The sequence below is a fragment of the Papio anubis genome, chromosome 6 (assembly GCF_008728515.1).
Source record: "Papio anubis isolate 15944 chromosome 6, Panubis1.0, whole genome shotgun sequence".
Taxonomy (NCBI): domain Eukaryota; kingdom Metazoa; phylum Chordata; class Mammalia; order Primates; family Cercopithecidae; genus Papio; species Papio anubis.
The window spans coordinates 97,349,917-97,374,381 of record NC_044981.1 but is presented as its reverse complement, the minus strand read 5'-3'; the positions used below and the strand labels follow the sequence as shown (position 1 = coordinate 97,374,381).

The 24,465-nt window shown below is 33.6% G+C and overlaps 1 protein-coding gene across 5 annotated transcripts in view; it reads right to left on the bottom strand.

The window, feature by feature from the left end:
• Positions 1-21,084: 21,084 nt before the first annotated feature.
• Positions 21,085-24,465, bottom strand: part of GRIK2 (glutamate ionotropic receptor kainate type subunit 2) — a 684,613-nt gene continuing 681,232 nt past the window's right edge. For 4 of the 5 annotated variants that reach the window (XM_021936816.2, XM_031667694.1, XM_021936817.2 and 1 more), the window contains one exon: positions 21,085-22,812. In XM_021936816.2, coding sequence (XP_021792508.1) covers positions 22,648-22,812 — 165 coding nt within the window. In that variant the 3' untranslated portion in view covers positions 21,085-22,647. The remainder of the gene's footprint in view (positions 22,813-24,465) is intronic. The other variant, XR_002521364.2, reaches the window with a different exon arrangement.

Sequence of the window (24,465 nt, the reverse complement as noted above, 5' to 3'; positions counted from 1 at the left end):
GCATTTTTAAAATTAAATAAAATAAAAAGTCATAAAGCATTTTTTATTGTTTATAAACAACAAATATGTTTATAGTTAATTCTTAGTATGTACATGAACAATTTAAACCAAATATAAAGCAAAATATTCTGTCATGTATACAAAATAGTAAATGTGTTTACATGTTACTTATACAATGTTAAACATAATTAATATAATATTTTTATTAATATCCCATTCTGCTTTATTTTCTAATAACTGTCGTTGGTAGAATTGCTGATTTTATTAGTCTTAGTAATAATCTAATTTGAGTGTGTTCGTGTCATTTTAATTTTTTTCATAAGCAATTCATGCATAGATAATACCTCTTTAATTATTTGCTGCCCTCTGCCTTTAAAGGAAAAATAGCATATACCATATTTTTAAGAAGATCATTTTACTTTCTGTTATAGAGAAATACGTAGTTTGATTTACAGACTATCTTGCTTTGTCATATCTGAAAGTTAAGATAAAATCTTTGATGGCGTCACTCTATCTCATACAATATTATTTTGTAATGGTCAATGCAACTGAAACAGGAACTAAAACATTACCAGTTCTATGAAGTGTAATTCTCAAACATTTATCAATATAATTTTATATTGCACTTGACTCTCTGGATCCCTGAGCACAATCATCACACCTGCAGATTCACTTTCATCAGTACATACAGAGTCATTTTGTATTTAACCTGTTATTTTTTTTTTACAATTCTGATATTGTTCTACATTGTAATAGTTTATAATTGTACTTACCACCATGTTTATAGTTTGTTAAATTGCTCTTGGGTTGCTTATGCATTTTTGAAAAGGGAAATTAAAATACGACACACAACAGTCACCATAAATGTTATGCATTTAAAACAGTTTGAAAGTACCTTAGATCACATGTCAAGATAGAATGTAATGCAACCCTGAGCAAATATGGAATCTTCTAAAACTTTGCAGGTCAAATATATTAAGAAGTTTATGAGAATATAATAATTAATCCTATATAATATTTTGCAATGAATGTAAGACAATTATTATTGCATTCTTCTATGAAGCAGCCAAACCACTGCAGCACTTAATAGACTACTGGGAAACACCAAGAACTGAATATCAATAAATATTTACATAGAATTCATTTCAGAATAATGACTTTCAAATTTTTTATTGATAAACACCTGAGAGTACCACTGTGTGCCAAGTTCCCCCATGAATATTTTATATTAGCTGCTATAGAAAACAGTTTACATGCAAATTTTCTGATCTAAATGTAACTCTTCATCCTCCCACCCTGATTATATCATGGATTTAGATAATCATCAGGTTTAAAGTTACTTTGGAATTTAGGGTTAGAATATTTTCATTAGTTTAATTTTATTCATAGTATTTTTTGAGATATTATACCAAATTTTATCTCAAAAATTTTTCTCCAAAAATCAGGAAAAGAAGGCTGGAAGATAAAGACATAACCACTCCTTTTCTCCCCACAAAATGATCTGAGGGCATGGTACTGGATAAGTAAGATATAATCACTTTAAATCCACTTAACATTAGAAACTACAGGTGTAAACACAGAGACCAAGTAATTTACTCAAATTCATACAGCTAATTTGTTGGATTCAAATTCATGATTATTAGAATCTGAAACCTTCACACTGCATTACGTTGCCTCTCAAAGGATAGCAAAGAGACAATTTTACATACAGACTAAAATGCATGTCAAAGTGCAGTTCTTAAACAACTTGTATTGGAATAATTTGGATTACTAATTTAAAAAAATAAGGCATTTCAATTTTGTTAAACAATATTTCTTACTGAGGCCAAATATTAAAATTATCCTTAACCACAGTGATATTTCATTGCTAATATATTAGAGTTCAAACTAAAGTCTACTTTCAATTTGTTCTTTAACTAAATATCAGAAAATTGTTCTTATGCATGCCAAATACATTTTTTGCCTTCATAGGGGATAATTTTTAGTTATTGTATTCTTTAAAAATATAGAATTAAAAATGATTTATGTGGTTATCATGCAAGCTGTGGGGTCTACATACGTTCATTTGTATATGGTTTGTGATTTATCCATACATGTTTACAGATTAATCACCGCTCAAGTCCAGTTTTAATCCACTGACATTCATGTATTTATATTCATTTAACTTTCCTTTCTCCATTTGTTCAAAAATATTAAATTTTGGCAATTTCTTTTACTAGATTTCTAGAACTAGAACTTTATTATTACTACTTTTATTAAGTATAAAACCTCACTTTTTTCTTATTTATAATTTCCTATAGATTCACTTACTTTTGAGATGCATAATAACATTCCTCACCAATTACTGACTGTCTAGATCAGTAGTAATTAAACCTAAACATAGATGTGTGGTTCGCTGAGAATTGTGACAACCTTGGAAGAACTCAAAGTATTGATTAAAATATTATTGCATCTGGTCTGGCAGGTACAAATGAGAGTGGTAAATACGAACATCAAGGGAGGTTCTCCACAGATAATGGTTGATTTACTGCCTATGCTTCTTTTAAATTACTTATTAATTATTTAAGTTTACTCAGCAGGTCAAGTGAATTAAAAATGATCACCACTCACAGATCAGTCAATTAAGTCAAAATGATTGAGAAATTGTCTACATGGAAGCATCATTAAAGCCATTGAAAAGGCTAAGAACTTGGAAGATGTGACTTGTGACAGATACACAAGTAAGAAAAATTGAAAATTAATTGTTTCTCCTTAAAAGAGAAAGAAAGTATGAGGAGGACTGTAGTCAACCTGAAGCACAGAAAAAGAAAATTCTTTGCACAATGCAAGGTATAGCCCATGTGCTTCCAGTGCTTTCCCAGAACATAATGTGCTGGTCCACTGGTAGGAGATTTTATTCTCTTTTCAGGCAGGCATACAGCGTAGAGATCCCTGATGCAGTTTCAGGAAAAAGAGACCTTGATGCTTCAAGCTACTAAATGCTATAAAACGTACTGAGTCTTATATTACCAGCAGGTTTTGTGTCACTTCTGAAAATAATAATTGGTTTCCATGTAGGTTTTCTCAAATGGTAAAGAATATCTGTCAAACCAATATACATTTAAAGTATAGTTCAGCTACATTTATAATATTTCATTCAGGTTAAAAAAGATAAATATATTGTGATTTACTTAGATACTGTAAATTGGTACAATCTGAATTCATATCTGCAAATGACATGGTTACTGGAGGTAGGATGCCGGAATTGAGAGGCAGATAGAGGGTCTCACAAGGCAATTTTTAACACCAGAGTTTCTCTGACACTGAGATTGGACGAAGCAATGAGAGAGATTCATGATAGGCTTATTAGGTCTAATGAAGGAAGGCAGTTTGATGACCAAAGTGAGGTAAACCAGATGCAAATGCAAATTCTAAAACGAAGGTAATATAATGATTTACTATAGTTACTCAAGATTCAATAAATGAAAAAGTTTGGAGAAAAAAAAATCCTCTTATTCTAGACTTACACAATGTAATAAAGTAGCCACTAGCCTACATGTCACTATTTATACTTAAATTTAAAACAATTAAAATTAAATAAAATAAAGCTTTCTGTTCTTCAGTCAAACCAGCCATATATCAAAGCTTAAGATACACATGTTGTTAATGGAGAATTTATTGAACAATGCGGGTCTAAAGCATTTCCATCATCAAAGAGAATTCTATTAGACAGTGCTGCTCTGAACTGATGCCCTCAAATATTGCTAAATAGTATAGTGATTTTCATTTGCATGAATATGTCACCTTGGTTTAAAGATAAAGCTCCCAAAAAGACAATTCCACTGAAGCCAATCCTCTCAATACAGACTAAATACAATTTCTAAACTTTCAAACTTGTCATTTGATCTTGGGCTGTAGTGACATCAAGGTCTTGTGGAAACATCCATTTTTTTTCTCACTGGAGTCTCTCTCTAAAACTTCAACCAATTAGAGAGAGTATATTTTTGCTGATTATTCATGGATTCATTTATTCACTCACTGATTCAAGACATTGAGTGTAAGAAACATTTACTGGACACTGTGGTAGGAGGTAGAAATACAAAGATAGCTGAGATATAGATTGTTCCTACAAGAACCTCATAGCACAAACACGGAGATATACATGCAAGAACATTATTCCAACACATTATTTGTGTTGTAATGGAAACAGTTTTGGCTGATTTTAAAAAGGGCCATTCTATTGGCAGGTTTAAGTGAAAATGAGACCAGAGAAAAAAACATAACAATGTACTATGTCTGAACAAGGGCAATGGGAGACATGATAGAAAGACGATAGTTTCAAAAACACTTAGGGGGATATTAATACAATGTAATGATAACTGAGTGTGGGGTGATGGATAATAAGGAGTAAAAGATAATTATCACAAATTCGCTGCAGCCATATATTTTCTCAAACGATTGTAAGATATAATTCTCCACACTGCCGCCCAAGCCAGTAAACCTGAGGGTTATCATTGATTCATCTCTTATCTTTGCTCCACAAGCAATTATGTCTTATATACTCTAATTTCTTCTAAAGTTGCTCAAATTTCTTCATCCCTGTTTCCACTGATCTAGGGTTTTGGGGTTTGTTTTTCAGTTTTGTTGTGTTTTGTTCTTCCTTGCAGAGACCAAACAGCAGTCACCTCTTTTTTCTCTCTTTCTCTCTCCTTTGCTTCTCTTTCTTTTTTTCTGGCTTCAATCTACAGTCCTCAAACTTGAGATCCCTCTACATCCTTTCTTACCCGATACTGAAGTGATTTTTTTTCTGTAAAATATGAATATAATCAAATCACTACCATTTAGTATTTTAATGCCTGTGCATTCCGTATTGGGTAAATTCAAACACTTCAGAATGACATTCCTTAAGGCCGTTTCCTTCCTCACCTCATGTATATTTACAACCTCAAATGTAACCTTTGGAAGATATTTAAGCTTTAACAGTTTTCTACATGAGGCATGGTCTTGTTCTTCATTTTTGTCTTTAGACTTATTCCCCTAGTGACAATGCTTACCCCAACTCTAACATTGCTTGGTTATCTTTGTTGGTGTATAAATATTTATATTTGTGTTGGTGTACAGGCAGCTTATGTGTTACCTCCTGAGGAGGCTTTCCCTATTCCTGTTTCCAGGCCCCCCTCTGGGTTAGATGCCTTCCCTGCAAGGTCATACATTCCTGTGCATACCTTGTAGGAGCACTTTACACTACGGGTGGTTATCCATTTACTGTAGTATGTTTAATCTGTGCTCTTCAGCATCTAGTAGAGTGTCTGGTGGTGACTTTAACCAGGATATGGAACATACGAAGAGGAGATTGGGTGGGGGGAATCTATAAATGCCCAATGAGCAGTTTCATTTAGTTATCTGGCAATTGGAGAAATGTTCTAGGCTTGATATACAAATGTGGGAGTAATCAAAATCTAGCTTGCAGTAAAGTTGCATAAAATGACCATGGAGAAACAGTATGTTTAGAAAGACAAGAAGATAAGCATTATCTCTAGAGGAATTTTTGATTTCCTTTCACTCTAACATAGAAAATACCAAACTGAATAAAAGATTCACTTATATTAGTACCCTATGCTTTCTTCCACCTTTCTGTGTAATCATGCTACTTGCTAAGTAATATTAATAGAATGTTACATTTATTTTCTTAATACTATTAAGTGTAATTTCCTGAATTTTCAACTTCACTATCCTAACACTTTCTTGTCACCAGATCACCAGTATAGCCTTATCTGTCACCCTCCACTTATTCTTTGCCTATTGAGATTTCACTATTAATGAGTGTCTTATTATTCTCTTGAGATGCTACTGTTGATTTTTTTCTTCAACAAATATTTGTTGAAAGTCTAAGCCTTGAACTTGTTTAGCAGGCACAAAAACAAATTATGTGACAAATAATGAAACATTGTCTTTATGCTGCCCATTAAAAAACTGAGAATTTTTCTCTAAAGGTAGGCATGAAAAAATTTTCATTTTAACTGGGAAAATCAGCAAAATAAGTATTTGTGCTTGTAGATACATTCATTTTAAACATTTAAGGTGGCAGGTCATTTAAACATTAAAGGTGGCAGGTCATGAATGCTTTTATGAGTTTTCTGGAACTCTTTCTAAGACCATGACTGCCAATATTATTCTTTAAAAAGTAAAAGCTAAACACATAACTCCCCTACCTACAATATTTTAGTGCTTCTGATAGCACTTAGAAAAAAATACCAGATTCTTTTACATGTGTGTCGAGACCACTAACAATCCAGTTGCTGGTCAAATTCCAATCTTCACCCCATGTCATTCTTTCCCTGCTATGTTTTGACTACACAAAACTTCTATTTTTCTTACCTCCATGTTCTCATACGTGCTATTCCCTGAGTGGTACTTACAAAGAACTTTCTTCCTTCCTCTCTCTTCTCATCTAATCTCAGTATCATAATTTAAGTTAAATGTAATTGATTTACTCAGAGACACCCTTTACTCATGAATGTAATTGCATAACCTATTCTGCTCTGTATTCATTATGCTGAGTAATTCGTTTAAAATGTAACAATTTATATTAATCTGTGTGATTTTTTGTACAATGTTGGCCTGTCACTAGACCATAAACTTTATCAGAAAAATCAATCCTGTGACTGGGCGTGGTGGCTCAGCCTGTAATCCCAGAACTCTGGGAGGCCGAGGTGGGAGGATCATCTGAGGTCAGGAGTTCAAGGCCAACCTTGCCAACACAGTGAAACCCCCCATCTCTACTAAAAGATACAAAAAGCAGCTGAATGTGGTGGCATGTGTCTGTAGTCCCAGCTACTCAGGAGTCTGAGGAGGGAGAATCACTTGAATCCAGAAGGTGGATGCTGCAGTGAGCCAAGATCGCACCATTGCATTCCAGCTTGGGGAACAGAGTGAGATTCTGTCTCAAAAAGGAAAAAAAAAAAAAAAAGGCAGAAGAAAAACAAAGAAAAGAAAGAAAAATCAACTGTGCTTGCTAACCATTAAATTTCTACTCAATAGTATAATATCTGGCTCAGAAGAGGTGTTTGGAAAACATTCATAGAATTAATATGCTTCCAATTTATATTATTTAGAAAGGAATCTAACATAAATCATAATTATAGACTCTCAACTAGTTTTGACAAAGATACTAATAACAAAGGTGACAAACAGAGTTTACTTCTATAAAGACTGAATAATAAATTTAAAAAGTCATGAGCATGGCAGCAAAAGCAAATCCTTAAACCATATCATTATCCACTCAATACTATCAAAAATGACTGATGTTTATCAGTTCTGTGTCTGTTGGTACTATAAATACAGAAATATTTTCATACTTTCCCTACTTTAAAACTAGTATTTTTATTTTTTTGTCAGCCTAGAAAATACACACACAATTATATCCAAAAGGAAAGTTGATGTGGCAACAATTGGTGAGCGTATACTATATGATGGACATTATATTAAATGCTGGAAGACTTCAAATAGATATATGAATGTCTATGAGCTAGATTGTGAAAAATAAGCAGTACTTGTTTTCAGGAAGATAAAGGGATAAGACTGTTACAGGGAGAGCAAATATAGGATATTAGAAAATTCATGAAAAATATCATTCAGTTATTTGGTATGTTTAAGACTAAACATACAAAACATACATATGAGTGCAGTTGAGGGAAATAATACTAAAAATACAGTTTGGAATCAATTTGTGGAAGGTTGGAAATGTCTCTAAATGGCATGTCAAAACTAGTACTTATAGCATAGATAGTATATGAAAATCAAAGATTTTTGCACTTTGCAGAAAATAAAATTATCAGGTTTCATTTTGTAAACAACTATACTGAGAGTAAATAGTGAACTGAGAAGCACAATGTTGGAAAGAGGAAAACTAGATAGAAGACGTTTGTATTACAATAAGCAAAATATAATGAGTGCCTTGACTTTTTATAGGCATGTAGAAAACTCTAAATACTTGAGGGTATGTACGTGTTATTTTCTGTGGCTCTGTCACAGTTTTTTTCCTGGGGACAGATTGTAATTTATATGTATCTTTGTAATTTGAGGGTCACCACAGTTTCTGAAACATAGGTAGTTTCAATAAACATGTGTTAAAAAAATAAATAATAAAGAATATTCAAAGGCTATCTACAAGTCAGTTTGGGAACCAATAAAAGTGAATAAATAAATCTGACTGAACAGGGTCACAAAATTGTTAATACCTGTGAGTCTTAAAATATAAAGTCACTACTAGAGATGAAAGTAATCCAGAGAACAGCATCAGTAGACACGAAGAGAGATGTATGTACAGGACTGGTGCATAATAGAGACTGGAGATCTAGACAAGTACTGGGAAGAAAGGGGAAATAATTAGGTGAGGATAATTCTGTAAGAAACAATCTCAAAGGACAGAGGCAAAATGAGTAATGACACATAGGTTGGAAATATTCCCTTTAAAGTTAGGAAAAGAGAGAGATGCTTACTATTATCTATTATAATCAACATTGTATTAGAGTTTACAGACAGCTCAATAAGCAAAAAAGAAGCTTAAAAAGAAAAGAGTGAAAGAAGAAAGAAGACATTCATGGTGTACATATCATGTGACTGTTTACATAGGAATTCTAAAACAATCTAAAAACAAATATGTAGAAATAAAAGGAGAACTTAGCAAGGTGGGTGAATATGTTTATATACATAAAATATTATTTTATTTTATACACACAAACATATAAATTATCTAAGCAAGAGACAATATAAAAACCACATTTTTAAAAAGACACTATTTACAAATGCTACAACACCTATAAATTATAAATTCTCTAGGGATAAATAAAATAAATATGTGTGGGAACTTTACATAAGAAATTATTAAAAATACATTTAAAAAGACAAATGCTTGTGGATAAAAAGATAATATCCAACAAATACAAATTCTCTTCAAATTGATACAGAGGTATGATTTCATTCCAAATAAAACTCCAAAAGTTATGATAAACATGTTTGTGTAAATTGGTTTAATCTGAAATTTAGGTGATGTACCAACTTACTTCCAAAAACAAAGAATAAAAAAGGGGGATTTTTATCTACCAGAATAAAATAAAATCTTATTATAATGCTATATTAATTAATTGATGCAGTATTTGTATAATGAACAACAAATTTCCAAAGGGAATTAAAAATAAAGCCTAGACACAGATCCATGTACAAATGAAATATTGATATGTTCCAGATGTAGCTCCACAGAGCACATAAGAGGGGATACTGTACAACAAATTTGGTGAAGGAGAATGATTATGTAGATAGGGAAAAATGAATGCATATACAGAATCTGAATTAAAACTGAAATCATAAACTAAATTTTTAAATTTTTAGAAAAACATGAATACATTTAATTTGTTATTACAGGAAACATTTTTAAATGGGGTACCAAAAGTGCTAAAAGTGTAATAATAGATGGCAAATATGCTACCATTAAAATTGGCAAACCTCTGTTCATCAAAATACACTTTAAAGAAAGTGAAAAATACAGTTATGCATCACTTAATGATGGAGATACATTTTGAGAAATACATCGTTAGACAATTTTGTCATTGTGCAAACATCATACTGTGTACTTCACAACCATCTACACCATGAGAACAAACCTAAATAAAATAGCCTACTACACACCAAAGCTACGTGGTATAGTCATTATAATTTTATGGGACCATTGGCAGATTTGCAGTTAGTTGTTGACTAAAATACTGTTATGTAGTCCATGAGTTGTACATAGGTAACATGTGAAGGAGAAATTTGCAGCAAGTAAAATAAAATAACAGATTAGAGAATATCAATAGTACATAGACTTCTAGTAATTAAGAAAAATAAGTCAATAAGAAACTGGGTAAAATTCTTGAATAAACTTTTCACAAAATATGAAACACATGTTGCTAACATACATTAGAAAATATAATTAGCATTAGTCACAAGCAAAAGGAAAATCAAGACCACAATAGCATCTGCACATATTTGATAAACAAAAACCGTTTTAAAAAATCTGACAAGAACACAGTTTCAAGAAAGAATGTATTATCACATTCTGTTATATTTTGATTATTTTATTTATTTATTTATTTATTTACTTATTTATTTATTTGAAAGGAGTCTCACTCTGTCACCCAGGTTGGAGTGCAGTGGTGTGATCTCGGCTCACTGCAATCTCCACCTCCCGGGTTCTCGCCGTTCTCCTGCTTCAACCTCCCAAGTAGCTGGGACCACAGGCGCCTGCCACCACGCCCGGCTAATTTTTTGTATTTTTAGTAGAGACAGGGTTTCACCGTGTTAGTCAGGATGGTCTCGATCTCCTGACCTCATGATCCGCCCGCCTCAGCCTCCCAAAGTGCTGGGATTACAGGTGTGAGCCACCGCGCCCGGCCATATTTTGATTGTTAAAGTGCTGATTGGTACAGGAGCTTCGGCAGTGTTGAGCATTAACATAAACCAAGGCTAGGATACATATGCATATAGATAACATTTTAACTCAAGAATATCAGAAGACTTAACAACAGTATATGTACTAGTAGAGTTTATAACTTAAAACATTCTTAAATACTTACTAACTGGAGAACAGATAAATAATTTATATTAGGTTCGTATCTATTAATAGATACTGTGCAGCAGTGTAAAACAATGAACAAGAGTTATCAGAAGAAAACATAAACAACTCTTAGTAACATAATTTTAAGTTTAAACCAGATGTTTCCAAAGACAGAGTATCATACTTGTTCTCTCCTTGTCTCTCTGTCTCTGCAGATTCTTATTTCCACTGTGTTTCTCCAGGAGGTAAATAGAAGAAGGTGGAATAAAATGAAACTACTGAAAAGCTCGGGAATGGTGAAGACATGAGGTGAAAATGAGAGTAAAAGACATTTCTGTGGAAATGAAGAAGTAAAAAAGATAAAACAGGAGCTTTTGTTCAGAGACAATAATTTCAGAGTTTGATAACCGAAGGTGAGAGCATATTCCTTATGGCACCGAAAGCAAAGATTTGGCTAGATATGGGGGTTACTAAAATGGGTTTGGTGCGAAGGAGTCTCAGGATAGTTATTGGGTCACTATTGTGGATTACAATGTTGTTGTTGGTGGTGGTGATGGTGGTAGTTTGCTTTAAAATACTGTTATTGGGCCAACCACAGTGGTTCATGCCTGTAATCCCAGCACTTTGGGACGCTGAGACAGGAGGATCACTTGAGGCCAGTTCAAGACCATCCTTACCAACATCTTATCTCATCTCTAAAAAATAACAATAATAATAAAATAACTGTTATTTTCTATGAATCTTATTTCATAGTCTAAGAGCTTCTCTGAAAATTTATAAATATGTGCTATGACTGTATCTATTCAGTGGCCTAAGTAGTGGGAACTGGACTGTAGTATATTTCACCAACTGAGCACTCCAGTCTTCAGTGACAAATTACCAAAAAATCATATAGGTTATCTGCACACCTTTACACCAATATGCAATATTGTGTTGAACAGTAGAAAATGTAGCATGTAGAGTGGCGTATTCATCCTAAAACCACTCCTGAACATAGCCTCAACAGCCGGAACCTGCGCTTCCTTTTCAATCTCTTGTAGACCTCTATCTAAGTACAGATATGATCTCTATGTAAGTAGACCATATTTGACCCACTGAGTGAGCTTCCTTATTGTGCAGTATGGCGACTTCCAAATAATATATGGATCTGTGTTACTTAAAGCAATGGTGGGAAGACTAAGCTAAGAACCCTCTTTGCCTAGATTTGGTTGGTTAATGTTCTAGAAGTGAAGTGCAAGTACCAACTTCAGTACAAGATTCTAGCCAGTGTTTTAGGAGGATATGGCACTGACTTCAGCTTGATTCCATTTTCAGCAATGGCCCACGCTGCCAGCAGACGCTTTTCCCAGATATTCTTCTTATTTACAATGTAAATGTCATTATATTTCTTCTATAAGTCAGGATTAGTGTAACTTAATCACGTTCCTAGAGCAAGGAAGTTAAGAATATCTTCATTTTTCCATCCATAGGGCATTAAGGGCTGCAGACAATTTTCTATCGATCACTCTCTGGGTAGCATGGAAAAATGTTAATGTTTTAAAATGTCAGTCTTATTTCTCTATCTTCTGTACAAGCCTTCCCTTCTTATCCAATAATTAAAGTTTAGAGCGGGTCAGTGCTTTCTTCTAGACCCTCATTTCTTCTTACAAGGTATTCTTTACTGAGACAATCTTGTTTACATTCTCTACATCAATTAATATCTCTAAGCTGCTGACTTTGATATACACGTATTTTTACCAGACTCTAATCATGCATTATGATCAATTTCCTACAAAATATTTTTGTTTAGATTTTCAGAGATGTCTCTAAAAGCTAAATGCATCCTCTTCCATTCAAATCAAAAATATTATTAAATTTTATTCTATTTCCTATTTCACTTGATAATATCAAGTGAGAAAGCCATAAATCTGGTAGAGATTTGCATAATGTAGTTAGCATCACTAGTTTTCAAGGAATCCGTTTTTCTCACTTCCAGGCTAGAACTCCCTACAGTGCTTGTGAACCCCTTAAAGTAGGTGAGGACCATGTGACTAGGCCCTGCCAAATAGCCCTGAGGGTGACCAAGGAGGAGACTTACTAATGAGATGAGGGAATTGAAAGATTGAAGCAGCCTGGATTTTGAATTATCACCAATGACAATAGCTATAGAGAGACATTCAAAACCCACAGCAGAATTTTCATGAATGAGAAATAAGTTTTCGTTTTGATAAGCCATTGCAACGTCATTGTAGTTTGTTACTATGACCAAATATATTGGTTAAGAATATCAGAGTCATTCTGGCTGATTTTGAAAACTGTAATACTTTAAGAAATTAATTTAAATTATCCTGTCGGTAGTTTCCTTATTTATATAATGGTGATAATCTCAGTTCTTGCCTCATAGGGTTGATCAGAAAGTGGGAGGGAGTAATTTATGCAAAGAACTCATTATAAGTTACAGAACAAAAATTGTTAGCCATCTTTGTGTTTATTATTTAACTCACCATGAAATGTGAATTTTGTCAACTAATTAGTTTTTTTAAAAGTTTCTATTTATCCTCACTACTACCAATTGAGTCTAATCTAAACTAATGTCTTACCTGAAGTTACTGATATGGTTTGCTAAAATATCTTCCATTATCCACTCTGGTACCTTTTAAACCATTCTCCAATTTCCTGCCTGAGTGGTCTTTACAAAACGCAGATATTATCCAACAATCTCCCTTCTGCTTAAGATATTTAAACAGTTTCCCATTGTTTTCTGGATGAGGATTAGATCACTAAGGTCATCTGTATGACCTTGCTAAGATCTGGTCCCTAGCTATATTTTAAATGCATCTCCTATTACATGGGGTCATGTTATTGTGTTCTATGGACACTGTCTTTCAGCTCCTCAAGAACATGCCATGCTTCCTCCTGTCACAGAACTTTTATGTAAACATTGTTAGAATCTGGGAAACTCTTTTGTTGAGAACTTGCTTCTCATCACTTATAGCTCAATGCAAACAATCACTTTTTCAGAGAAGTCTACTCCATTTCTGTAGCCAAAATAAGCTTCCTTTATTATAAACTCTCGTACAGCAGTACACCTTTACTTCCATTACCTGTGGAAAAAGACTCAAATGCACTTTCCTGTAAACTTTTAGGAAAGGGCTAAATATTTGACCCTTGACTCTGTTTGTTCCAAAGTCAATTGTTACAGCACAATTTATTTCTACCTTGCAAGAACAGCAAGAAACTTTTTTAAAAAGCACTTTTGAAATATTTTATTGTGCCTATGTAAGCACAAAGGAAAACATTAAATACAAACAGGACTAGTACAGGTCAGGAAAGAGTTTAGGTAAAGTTATGCTGTCATATTTTGCATATAATGGGAAATTACCAAACTGAGTAATGGGCGGTCAATAATGTACTAATAGCATAGTTTATGTCTCCATATCTGGAAGAATCCTACCCTTTGCCAAGGTTTAAAGCCAATAGAAGTTAGATACTCCAGAGAGAAAAACAAAAATCTATAATGTATTGCAGTATACAGCTAGATACTTCTCTGTGTGTCCTTTATAAAGACGAACAAGATTTTCACATTTTCCGCTATTAAACGGTATTGCTTGAGTTCTACTTTTTTGTTTTTTGTTTTTAAGACAGTCTTACTCTGTCCCCCATGCTAGAGTGCAGTGGCGCGATCTCGGCTCACTGCAATCTCCGCCTCCCATGTTCGAGCCATTCTCCTGTCTCAGCCTTCCCAGTAGCTGGGATTACAGGCACGTGCCAGCACGCTGGGCTAATTTTTGTATTTTTAGTGGAGACAGAGTTTTGCCCTGTTGGTCAGGCTTGTCTCAAACTCCTGACCTTAAGTGATCTGCCCGCCTTGGCCTCCCAAAGTGCTGAGATTACAGGCGTGAGCCCCAGCACCCAGTGGAGAACTTCTTATGACGGCAAATTTCAGTTTAGATTTATGTATTTAGCAGTTTATTTAATAAAGCTCAGCCTCCTCGTCTAGAGTGTGAATTGTGAGTGCCAGTGCCATGTCTATTTTTAATCATGATTTTATACCCAGTATCTAACACAAAATCTGGTTTATAATGTATGTCTGCTGATTTTATTTAACACAAATGAAGGCATACATAATTGATGGTGGCAGGGCACAGGCCAATGATAATCATGGTTTTTAAAGAAAAAAAAATCTTGAAAATCAGAATAATAGTTAATATAAGGTACATATTTATTGATAACTAAATGAAAGATTCTGCAGAGCAAAGAGATTGCCAACTTCTTTCTCTTTATCATGTTTTAAGACAAATGGCATCATAAGGGAAACTCTAGGCTTCCCTTAGGGAAAGAGGTATAGGAAATATAAAGGAAAAAAACAAGATATGAGTAAATCTGAGAAGAAGAGAATGGTTGACATAGACAGCACAGTAAATGAACAAAGTAGGGAGGGGTGTCAACAGAATAAGGTAGAGTTTGACTAGTGGAGTGAGAGACCAGAAAATACCAAGAAGGACAGAGGCTGCAATTTGTTTTCTCATGTCTGTTTACACTGCTTCTTTAATAATATAATCCCTGACTTTTAGCTGGCACAATACTGTCTAAATTAAAGTCCACATTATGCAACCTACCTTCCAGCTAGGTGTGGGTGTATGACTGATTTCTGACTAGAAGAATGTGAACCTTGTGGAGATTGTCTTCACAAGGAAAGGGCAATACTCAGGGTTTCTTTTTTTACTTCCTCTTGTGGAAATGTGGATACAATGTTTGGAGCCACCGCAACTATCTGAAGTCAATTAATGGCTTTAGAGGCTGAGACAAAAGATAAATGTTTAAAAATTCCTTAAAACATTATAGAAGAACATAAGTGTATTGTGTTTTTCAGTAAGAGCCCTTAAAAAAGGCTCTTATTCCAGCTAACAGTGAAGTATTGAATATATGGATCTAATGTTGCTCCCTACTCAACTATGACAGTTACAGTAGAAAGTACATAAAACCTCAAGAACAAGAAGAATAAGGAGAAAATTTCAATCAAATTTTAGAAGTAGAAAACACATGAACAAATTATAGTTAAATAAGCATACTTGAAAGAGTTGAATCCCAAATGGGCAGTGGGAAAAGCTGAGAACTAAGAACCAACCAGTTACACCACAAGAATCCTCAAAAGGCAGAGGAACCAGCTGTACAAACTACATTAATAACTAGTAGTATAAGAGGGGACATTAAAATAAGGCGGATGTATTAAGTATAGTTTCAAAGCCTTTAACATGGATTTTGATCAAGATGAGTAAAATTTAGGAGCGATTTTTCAATGTGTTAATGATATCAGATTAGACATGAAATTTTGCAAGTTAACCTTAAGGTTAACTGTATTGCTCATTAAGAATGTTATACTTCTTGCAAGCATAATATTATAGATATTTTTAGTTGAAATGTAAGAAAACAATAATCATCCTTTGTAAAGAAGCAGACATATATTTGTTTAATGTCTCTTCTAAATTAACCTCATAATAAATGTGAAAGCAAGATATAGTGTAATGTAATGCATTGAAAAGGAGTCTTAAAATCTTACAGTTCAGCATGGTTCACTAAGAAAATATTCCTTATCTACATTGCAACACATGTTTCTTTAGCTTTAGAAAATAGAAATTGGAGTATGTTGAATCAGACCTCAGCCCTTAGGGTATAAATTACACTGGCTTTCAAATTTGCCATCATTTGACAGATACTAAAATAGAAATATTCCCAGTCTCAAAAATGTTCTTGAACTTCGTTTTGTGATTTCAAAATAAAATTCAAATATTCATTTTATTCCGAAAGTATTTCCTTTATATGGAGAATTAGAAACTTATTTGGTGAGAAGAAAATATTGTCAATACTTATTATATCATATTCTTTACAATTACAAAAACAAGATCTGCTCTGTCTTCACTCTATTTGAATCAGAGTAGTTCTAGTTTTTATTTGCTTCCTACATCGGATGTCTGCATAATATTTTGTTTAAAGAGAGGGCTGTTATTCCAGGTAACAGTGAAGTATTGGCTATATTAATCTAATATTGCTCCCTACTCAACTATGACAATTACAGTAGAAAGATTTTTTAAATACACAAAACCTCAAGAACAAAGAGAATAAGAAGGAGGAAACTTCAACAACATTTCAGAAGCAGAAAAACACACCAACAAATTTTAGTTACCTAAGTAGACTTGAAAGAGTTGTGTCTGTATGTTCAGCTCCCCTGTTCTTTGTTCTTCATTTTAAAGTTTAACTTTCTTGTTCTCTTTGTCTCCTTGCCCCTAGTTTCAGTAAACAACCCCCTCTTAGCCTCTATCGTCTGCTCTGTCCTGTGTCACCGCTGGTCACCTGCTCTGACCTGAGTCATCCTGAGTCACCTGTTCTGTAACCGTCCTTCCCGCCAAACTACTCACCCCACCACTCTGGCTCCTACCCCTGTTCTCTTTAAAATAGCCAGTCGGAATTAGCTTTGACTGTGCGTTCCAATCCTAGCCAACAGGGGAACAACACAACAGTAGGGGCTACTTGTGTCGGGAATAAGAACCCTTTCCTCCCTCATAGTGCTTTCACCCATTGCTCCATCCACGAGGTACACTCTATAGCGAAATTGCCTTTATTAGACAAAGAAAGAAAGAAAGAAAAAAGAAAAGAGAGAGGAGAGAGAAAGAAAGAAAGAAAGAAAGAAAGAAAGAAAGAAAGAAAGAAAGAAAGAAAGAAAGAGAGAGAGAGAAAGAAAGAGAGAGAGAGAGAGAGAAAGAAAGGAAGAAAAAGAAAGAAAGAAAGAAAGAGAAAGAGAGAGAAAGAAAGAAAGAAAGAGAGAGAGAGAGGAAGGAAGGAAGGAAGGAAGGAAGGAAGGAAGGAAGGGAAGGAAGGAAGGAAGGAAGGAAGGAAGGAAGGAAGGAAGGGAAGTCAATCCTAAATAAAAAGTGTTATATCCACCAAGGTACTGCAGATTTCAAAAAAAAGTAGAGAAACCACAAAATGAAAGTACATTAATAACTAGTAGTATAAGAGGGGACATAAAATAAGGCAGATCTATTAAGTATAGCTTAAAAATAGTGGATCCTGTATTATATGCTTCTTCATTCCTAGGAATTTGCCCACTGCCAATCCAGCAAATCTCTAGAGGAGAGCACCAGATTCAATTGAAAGACTAAGTCTTATATTTACAATAGCTTCATTAAATGACCACAGTCATTCTGAATGCAGAACGCAGAGACCCTAAACTCTCTTAATTGATGTTTAGTAGAATACTGGCAGCTGGAGCCTTAATCTTTAGCCAGGAAAGTAAAAGATACTTCTGGAGGAATGGAACAGGCCCAAAAGAAAAGATCCAAAGATAGGGACATTTGGAAGGATTCCTCAGCAAATAGGCCACCTGGATTAATCTATGGTAATGTTCAAGTTACATAAGTATTCTTCTCCATCCTGCTGTAGAGGGATATAGAGTTTCTAAATCAGATTTTATTTTTTTCTTTCTTTATCAAAAGCAGGTTGCTAAAATTAACAAACATCTGAAGAAAACGCCTAATATGAAAGACAGAAATCTAACTGAGCAAAAAGAATAATGTGACTGAAAGGAAACATCTTTTCAGGAAGAAGGGAATGTCAAAAGATTACTAGTAATGTCTTCAAAGATGTAACATGTATCACAGCCATAAAACAAGAACTCATAGAATTTTAAACAGTTGGGCAGAAATGAAAAACTCAGCACAATATTTGCAAGATAACAATGAAAAAATGAGAAAGAGGAGAGCAAAAATAAATTTAGACTCAAACATTCAGGAATTCCAATGTTAAAAGAAATCCAGCTGTTTAGAGTGAACAGAGAAAGCAAGAAGGAAAATCATCAAAGAAATAGTGCAGAAAGTTTTCCTAGAACTGAAATTTTTAAAATCAGCATGAACTCAGCACAATGGATGAAAGTAGATACATAGCTATGATCTGGATAGTTCAGGATGCTAAAGATAAAGAGAAGATCATACAAAATTAAGAAAGAGTTAATATTTTAAAAATTACATACAAAGAATCATGGATCTAACTTCAGGTTTTTTTGCGGTAGACTGATAATAAAAAACCAACAATAGAATGCCTTCACATTTATCCAAGAAAAATATTTTTTCAACTTAGAATTCTATACTTAGCAAAACTAATAATTATTTATGAGAGTATAATGAAAGCATTTTCAGACATTAACTATCTCAAAAAAAAAAAAAAAAAGAATGGACCTCCGGCACCCCTCCTTTAGCAGACACCAAAAATAGAGAGTAAATGAAGGAAAGGGAGAACACATGTTAGAGACATCAGGGGATTCACCATGAAGAGAGGAAAAAAGGGAATCACCAGAAGGTGAGAGCTGGGATGAATCTTGCATTACTAATTGTGCTGCAGACACAGAGGCCTGCCCATCAGTCCATAATGAAATAGTGTGACTCAAATTAAAGATACATTGAAGACTGTCATAACCAAAGTCCTCACTGCCTTTGTACTATCTTTTAAATCCAAAGACAAATTTTGCCAGCTTAGCCTGGCCCATATTATTATTCACACTTTGCTTGGTCACAAACTGGTGAAGTTCTTCTTGTACCTTTAATACCCTGTTCTCTAAAATGACTGGGTACTCTTTTCTCTCTATGGAAGTATTCTGTTTAAATTTATACCTGAAAGTTAGAAATAAGTCAAAGAAAGCCTATAATCTGAATACATGGAACAGCCACAGCTCACTTCTTCTGAACAAGTACTTTAGGACCACATTACAGTCAGGTGCCATGATTCTGTTGCACACATGTGTTGTATACATTCTTCTATAGGTTATATTTTATAATAAACAGGGATTTAAAAGTATTGTGGTGCTAAAAATTCTTTGAAATCATTAGTGCTTTATACATACACCCATTCTATAATAGCAATAAAGACATCGTATTTGAAAAATATAACTTAGTTGCAAAATATTTAAAACATTGCAATCGATAAAATATTATTATCCCTTTTACATATTTCTAAAATAGTGTATGTCCTCTTAGTGTTCCTTAGTGGTTAGGGTTATTCAGATGTAAATATTTGAATATATCTCTTTGGTGTTCTCAGAGTGATTCACATTATTTAGGTGTGTTAAATGGGCATATAAATCCTTAGTATTTTCATCCTGATTAGGGTTAATTGTGGCATATGTGCCTCCATTGATGACCGAGAGCCTCAGGCTACGTTGCTGATTTGAACAAGTGTTCACTTCTTCTCCTTCTTGCAATTTCAGTGTACTTCAGAGAATAATGCTTACTCAAATATACTGCCTTCCCAGAGAAGAGATGCTCTTTTAAAGTTAAATTTTACTTTAAAAGTAATTATAATTTATTGGAATTAATGTTAGTACCTCATATTGCATAAGCCCCACAGTAGAAACATATCTGTTTTGGCAATAATGTAGATACCTTTTAGGACACTGATAAAAAGTAATATTATGCATTGTTTGTATATTCTATATTACTTGAAAAGTTGAGGACAGCAGGTTTTTTACACTTTTCAAAGTTCACTAATTTAAACGAATTAAATAAATGTCAAATTTTTGCAGAAATCTAAATAACTATTTCCTGATTAATTAAACATAATTAAAGTTGTCATTTCCTGCCTATCATTTAAGATTGGATAGTACAATAAGAAACAGATTTTTAAAAGTGCTTTAAAGTCAAATTAGAATCTAATTTATAAAAAGCTCAATATTATTTAAAATCTGAACATTTATATGAGGTATGTTATTTGAGGATTTTTGCCACCAGACAAACCAATGCTGAAATTTTTAGCAGTGCTTTGTGCAATCTCTAAAATTATATTTTCAGATAATTATCATTGACATATGAATTTTAACTTAAAATGACCATGAGACTAGAAATTTAGAAAACATTTGGATATTTAATCTAATTTAGATATCAAGCACTTTGATTATTCAACTTTTGTGAGTTAAAAAAATTCTTCACTGAGCTTCTTTTTCATTTTTTTCTCTCGGTGGTTCTGATTATAATTGTTTTGCTTAGCAAAGTATATGTTACAATTTATCATTTTAAAAAGTTCCTATTGGTATGTGAACATCTATGCCACATCATAACTAAGAGTAATATTAGGCCTATCTCTTTCTCTGTTTCTTGGTGAATTACATTGAATTATCAACGTGTAAGGAATTATTAAATAGGATATGAGTTCAACCTTAAATTTCAGTGATCACTGTATAGTCTTATACAACCTAATGTACAAAGTCAATATTCACTCATAGAAAAGGTAGTATCATGTCTGTCACCTCTAGAACTACTATTTGTCTTATTTTAACTGCTCTGAACTTAAGATTACTTTTTATATCCCAGTTCAGCATTTTCCAGATCTGAGTAGGCCCTCCCACAAGTGTTTTTCTTCTTGTCTTCAGGCAGTTGGGAAGTGGCCATCCTTGAGGACCTAGAAATGTTTAGGATGTGTGCTTCTCTTAATGTAAAGGGTGTATAGTGCATTCATTACACATACAAGAGAAAAATGATAGACAATGCTGAAAGTAAAATGAACATAATTTTAATGATTTTTTTTAATTTTGTGCATTGGATTCAAACAGCAAACTGTGTGCACTCAACTGTTATCACAATGTTGTCAAGAGGTCTGTGTCTTTTACCATTTTACACACAATTGTTCATTACAGTATGTTGTCAGCCTCGTGGAAACCAGGGGTGTGGCATGGTAAGCAGTGGTGGTAGTGCACCTAGCTTTTATATTATCTAACTTGAAAATATTTCTCTTCTATGATTCCTTTTCTCTTGATAAAAATAGTTTTCACCAAACGTTGGTGGTGCACACGCACTACCATTCATGCTTGACATCACACCCCTGACAGGAACACATGTTCTTGTTTTGTTGATAAAAAGTATTACAAAAATTTCCATACAAAAACTATTTTCATAGAAATCTTGCATTTCCACAAATAAACCTGAACATTTTTTGAAAAAAAACTGTTCAAGAATTTTGTTCATTTAACATTGTGACTGTATTGATAAATGCAGTCCATGTCCAAGTTCTCTCACAGATTTTTCTATAGATGACCAGTCCCCTTTCTCGTATCACTGAGATCTGCCCATGCTCCATCAAGTTCATTTACAGCAGGAACAGGGTTTGGATTGCTATGTCTGAATGTTAGAATGAAAGCTTTAGTCTTCCACACAGCCAATACTCAGCCCTTTTTACAACTTAAAGATTGCAAGACATTATCCTTTTAATTCAGAATCACTGAACCAACTGTTTTTATTATTATTATTATTATTATTATTATTATTTGGGATACGGGGGTTAGAGAAAAGGTGTTGAGGGAATAGAAAGGGATATGGTAGAGTTGCATGTTAAATCTTCTGCCTTAGGGAACTTAAGAAAAGCATTATTGCCTTAAAAATTGGCATTTCTATCTCAATCAGAGACACAGACTGTCAAAAAAAAAAAAACAAAAAGGAAAAGAAAAAAAGGAAAATAAGTGATAAACATCTGCTTTATATTCCAACTGCCATGGGATTCAAATTTGTTTTGCATTACATTTTTTCACATCCTATAAACATATACTGTGTATTCAGACAATAATTATACTGAGTAGTTGGGGGCTAGTAGCATCATCACCTCTATGATCTGGGTGTTCAGAAGACTGTACTGTTCTGTAACACTACAGTTTTTGCTGATTCCAAATATTTGTATTCTTAGTGACACTTTGATTGGTTGCCCTGTTGGGCGTCGATATTCCATCTCCTGGCAACAGTTGAGCTTCAAAAGGAACCTGTAATTTCTCACTGGACTGCATTTGAAACCAGCCACAAAATGCGCATGTAACATTCACTCAGAAGAAGGGAGGAACCCATGATTAACAGTGTAACCCCGTGTAACTTGGTTGATCCATGATGCTTGTAAATCAAGTCTGATCATTGCAACTGCTTAGATCACAGAGTCTCTAGTTCATAGACACAGCGGCATGAGGTAACTCATTTTATTTTGCACAGGTTGCATATTTCCACAGGAAACATTCTCGCTAAATTGTTTGGAAAAAGACGACAGTTTGTGCTTGGGTGTTTGGCCTCCCAGCTTTATGCCATGGTTTCTTTACCTGGCAACCTTCTGTCGTTAAATGTGTGCATGTTGATAACTTCTTCTGTTTTCACAATAACTGGGGCCTGTGGCTTATGTTTTAACCGACGCTGGCACTTCAGGGACATCCTCAATTCTTCTACCATGGCACTACAGAAGGACCTCTACAGAAGAACACAGAAAAATTAAATATTACAAAAATACATAAACTGTAACTGTCCAAGATCAATATTAAAATCATTCTCAACAGACTTGTCACATAACATCCTTGAAGGTATGAACATTTTCATTGTTAAAGTTATAACAAATTGTCACACTAAACACTCAACCCATGATAATTAAATATTCTATAAAAGTAGACTAAAGAAAATCTCTACCCGATACTGAAATGAACAACCAGCTAGTAATGTATATATTACACATATATTAAATAAAATGTTCTTATGACATTATATAAAATTGATTAGCATGAGATAGAAGTCTACTTTAAAATTTAAATACAATGACAATTGTATACAAGAAACCCATTCTTGATATAAAAAAATAGAAAAATCGTACTACTTTTCAGATCACAACATGAGATATGCAAATGTTGTTTGAACATTGATTCTTCATTGTACATCTCAAAACAAAAATAGCACTCACACAGACATAAAATATGGAAAACAATTTCTGGCATTTCATTATGTCTTTTTCGTGATTATGCCTATAGAAACATTGACAGTGATTACAAACAAATATGACTTAATCATGAAATGACAAATTATAGCATGTTAGACACCTACAAATAAATATTAACATTTTGTCATCATTAGCTTGATAACTGAGAGTTGATAATTTATCAAATGAAAAAAACATATGACCCTATGTTGTTTTTGTCTTAGTTCCCATCTCATTGGAAATAGATTTGCTAGAACCTCGGTTTTTCTGGGGCTTATTGTTACAGATCCTCAAAATTTATATTGTAGAGTCACACATATGAAACAAAATTTTGTTAGTCTCTCTCCCCACCTGATTGAGATACATGTGAAGACTTATTTGTGCATTAGCTGCTTTATTGATTATCCACTTAGACTATTTCTAAGAAACATAATGAAAATATTTAAGACCATATGTGTGTCATTTTCCGGTATATATTTACAGTTAGGCAGGAAGAAAAATTTCAAGAGCTCTATTCCACAGCACGGCCACTATAGTTAATAATAATATATTATTGAAAAGTGCTAAAAGAGTGAGTAAGTGTTCTCACTACAAAAATAATAAATATGTGAGGTAATGAATTTGCCAATTAGACATATCTAACCATTTCACAATGTATATATACATCAAAACATGTTGTATATGATACATGCAATTTTATATGTTAACTTACGTTTAAAAAAAGTTTGCATAATAGTTTGTGCCAGTCAAAACACACTTTGAATTAATTAGGTATCTGTGTGTCAGAGAAAACTGATTCAGAGAGAGGGTGGATAACTTTCTACATTTCACACCTAAGATTCCAGCAACATATCCAGATATATCCAGTTTTATGATTTTGACACTGATCTATTACCTTCTGTGTCAATCTCTGGCTATATCCTAATTTTTCTTTGATAGGCTCCTTAAAGAGTTTCCTTAATGGTCTTCCTAATTCTACATCTATGCTTCTCTTCTGTAAAGGCTCACAATTCCAGGACAATCTATTTTTAAAATATCAATTATTAATAGCATTTTCTCCTTTAGTAAACAAGTCAAACTAAAATCTATTGTTTTTTTCCATCATAACTTCTCTGATCTAGCCTTTTTCCCCTTCCCCACTGCTTCCATCTCTCTCT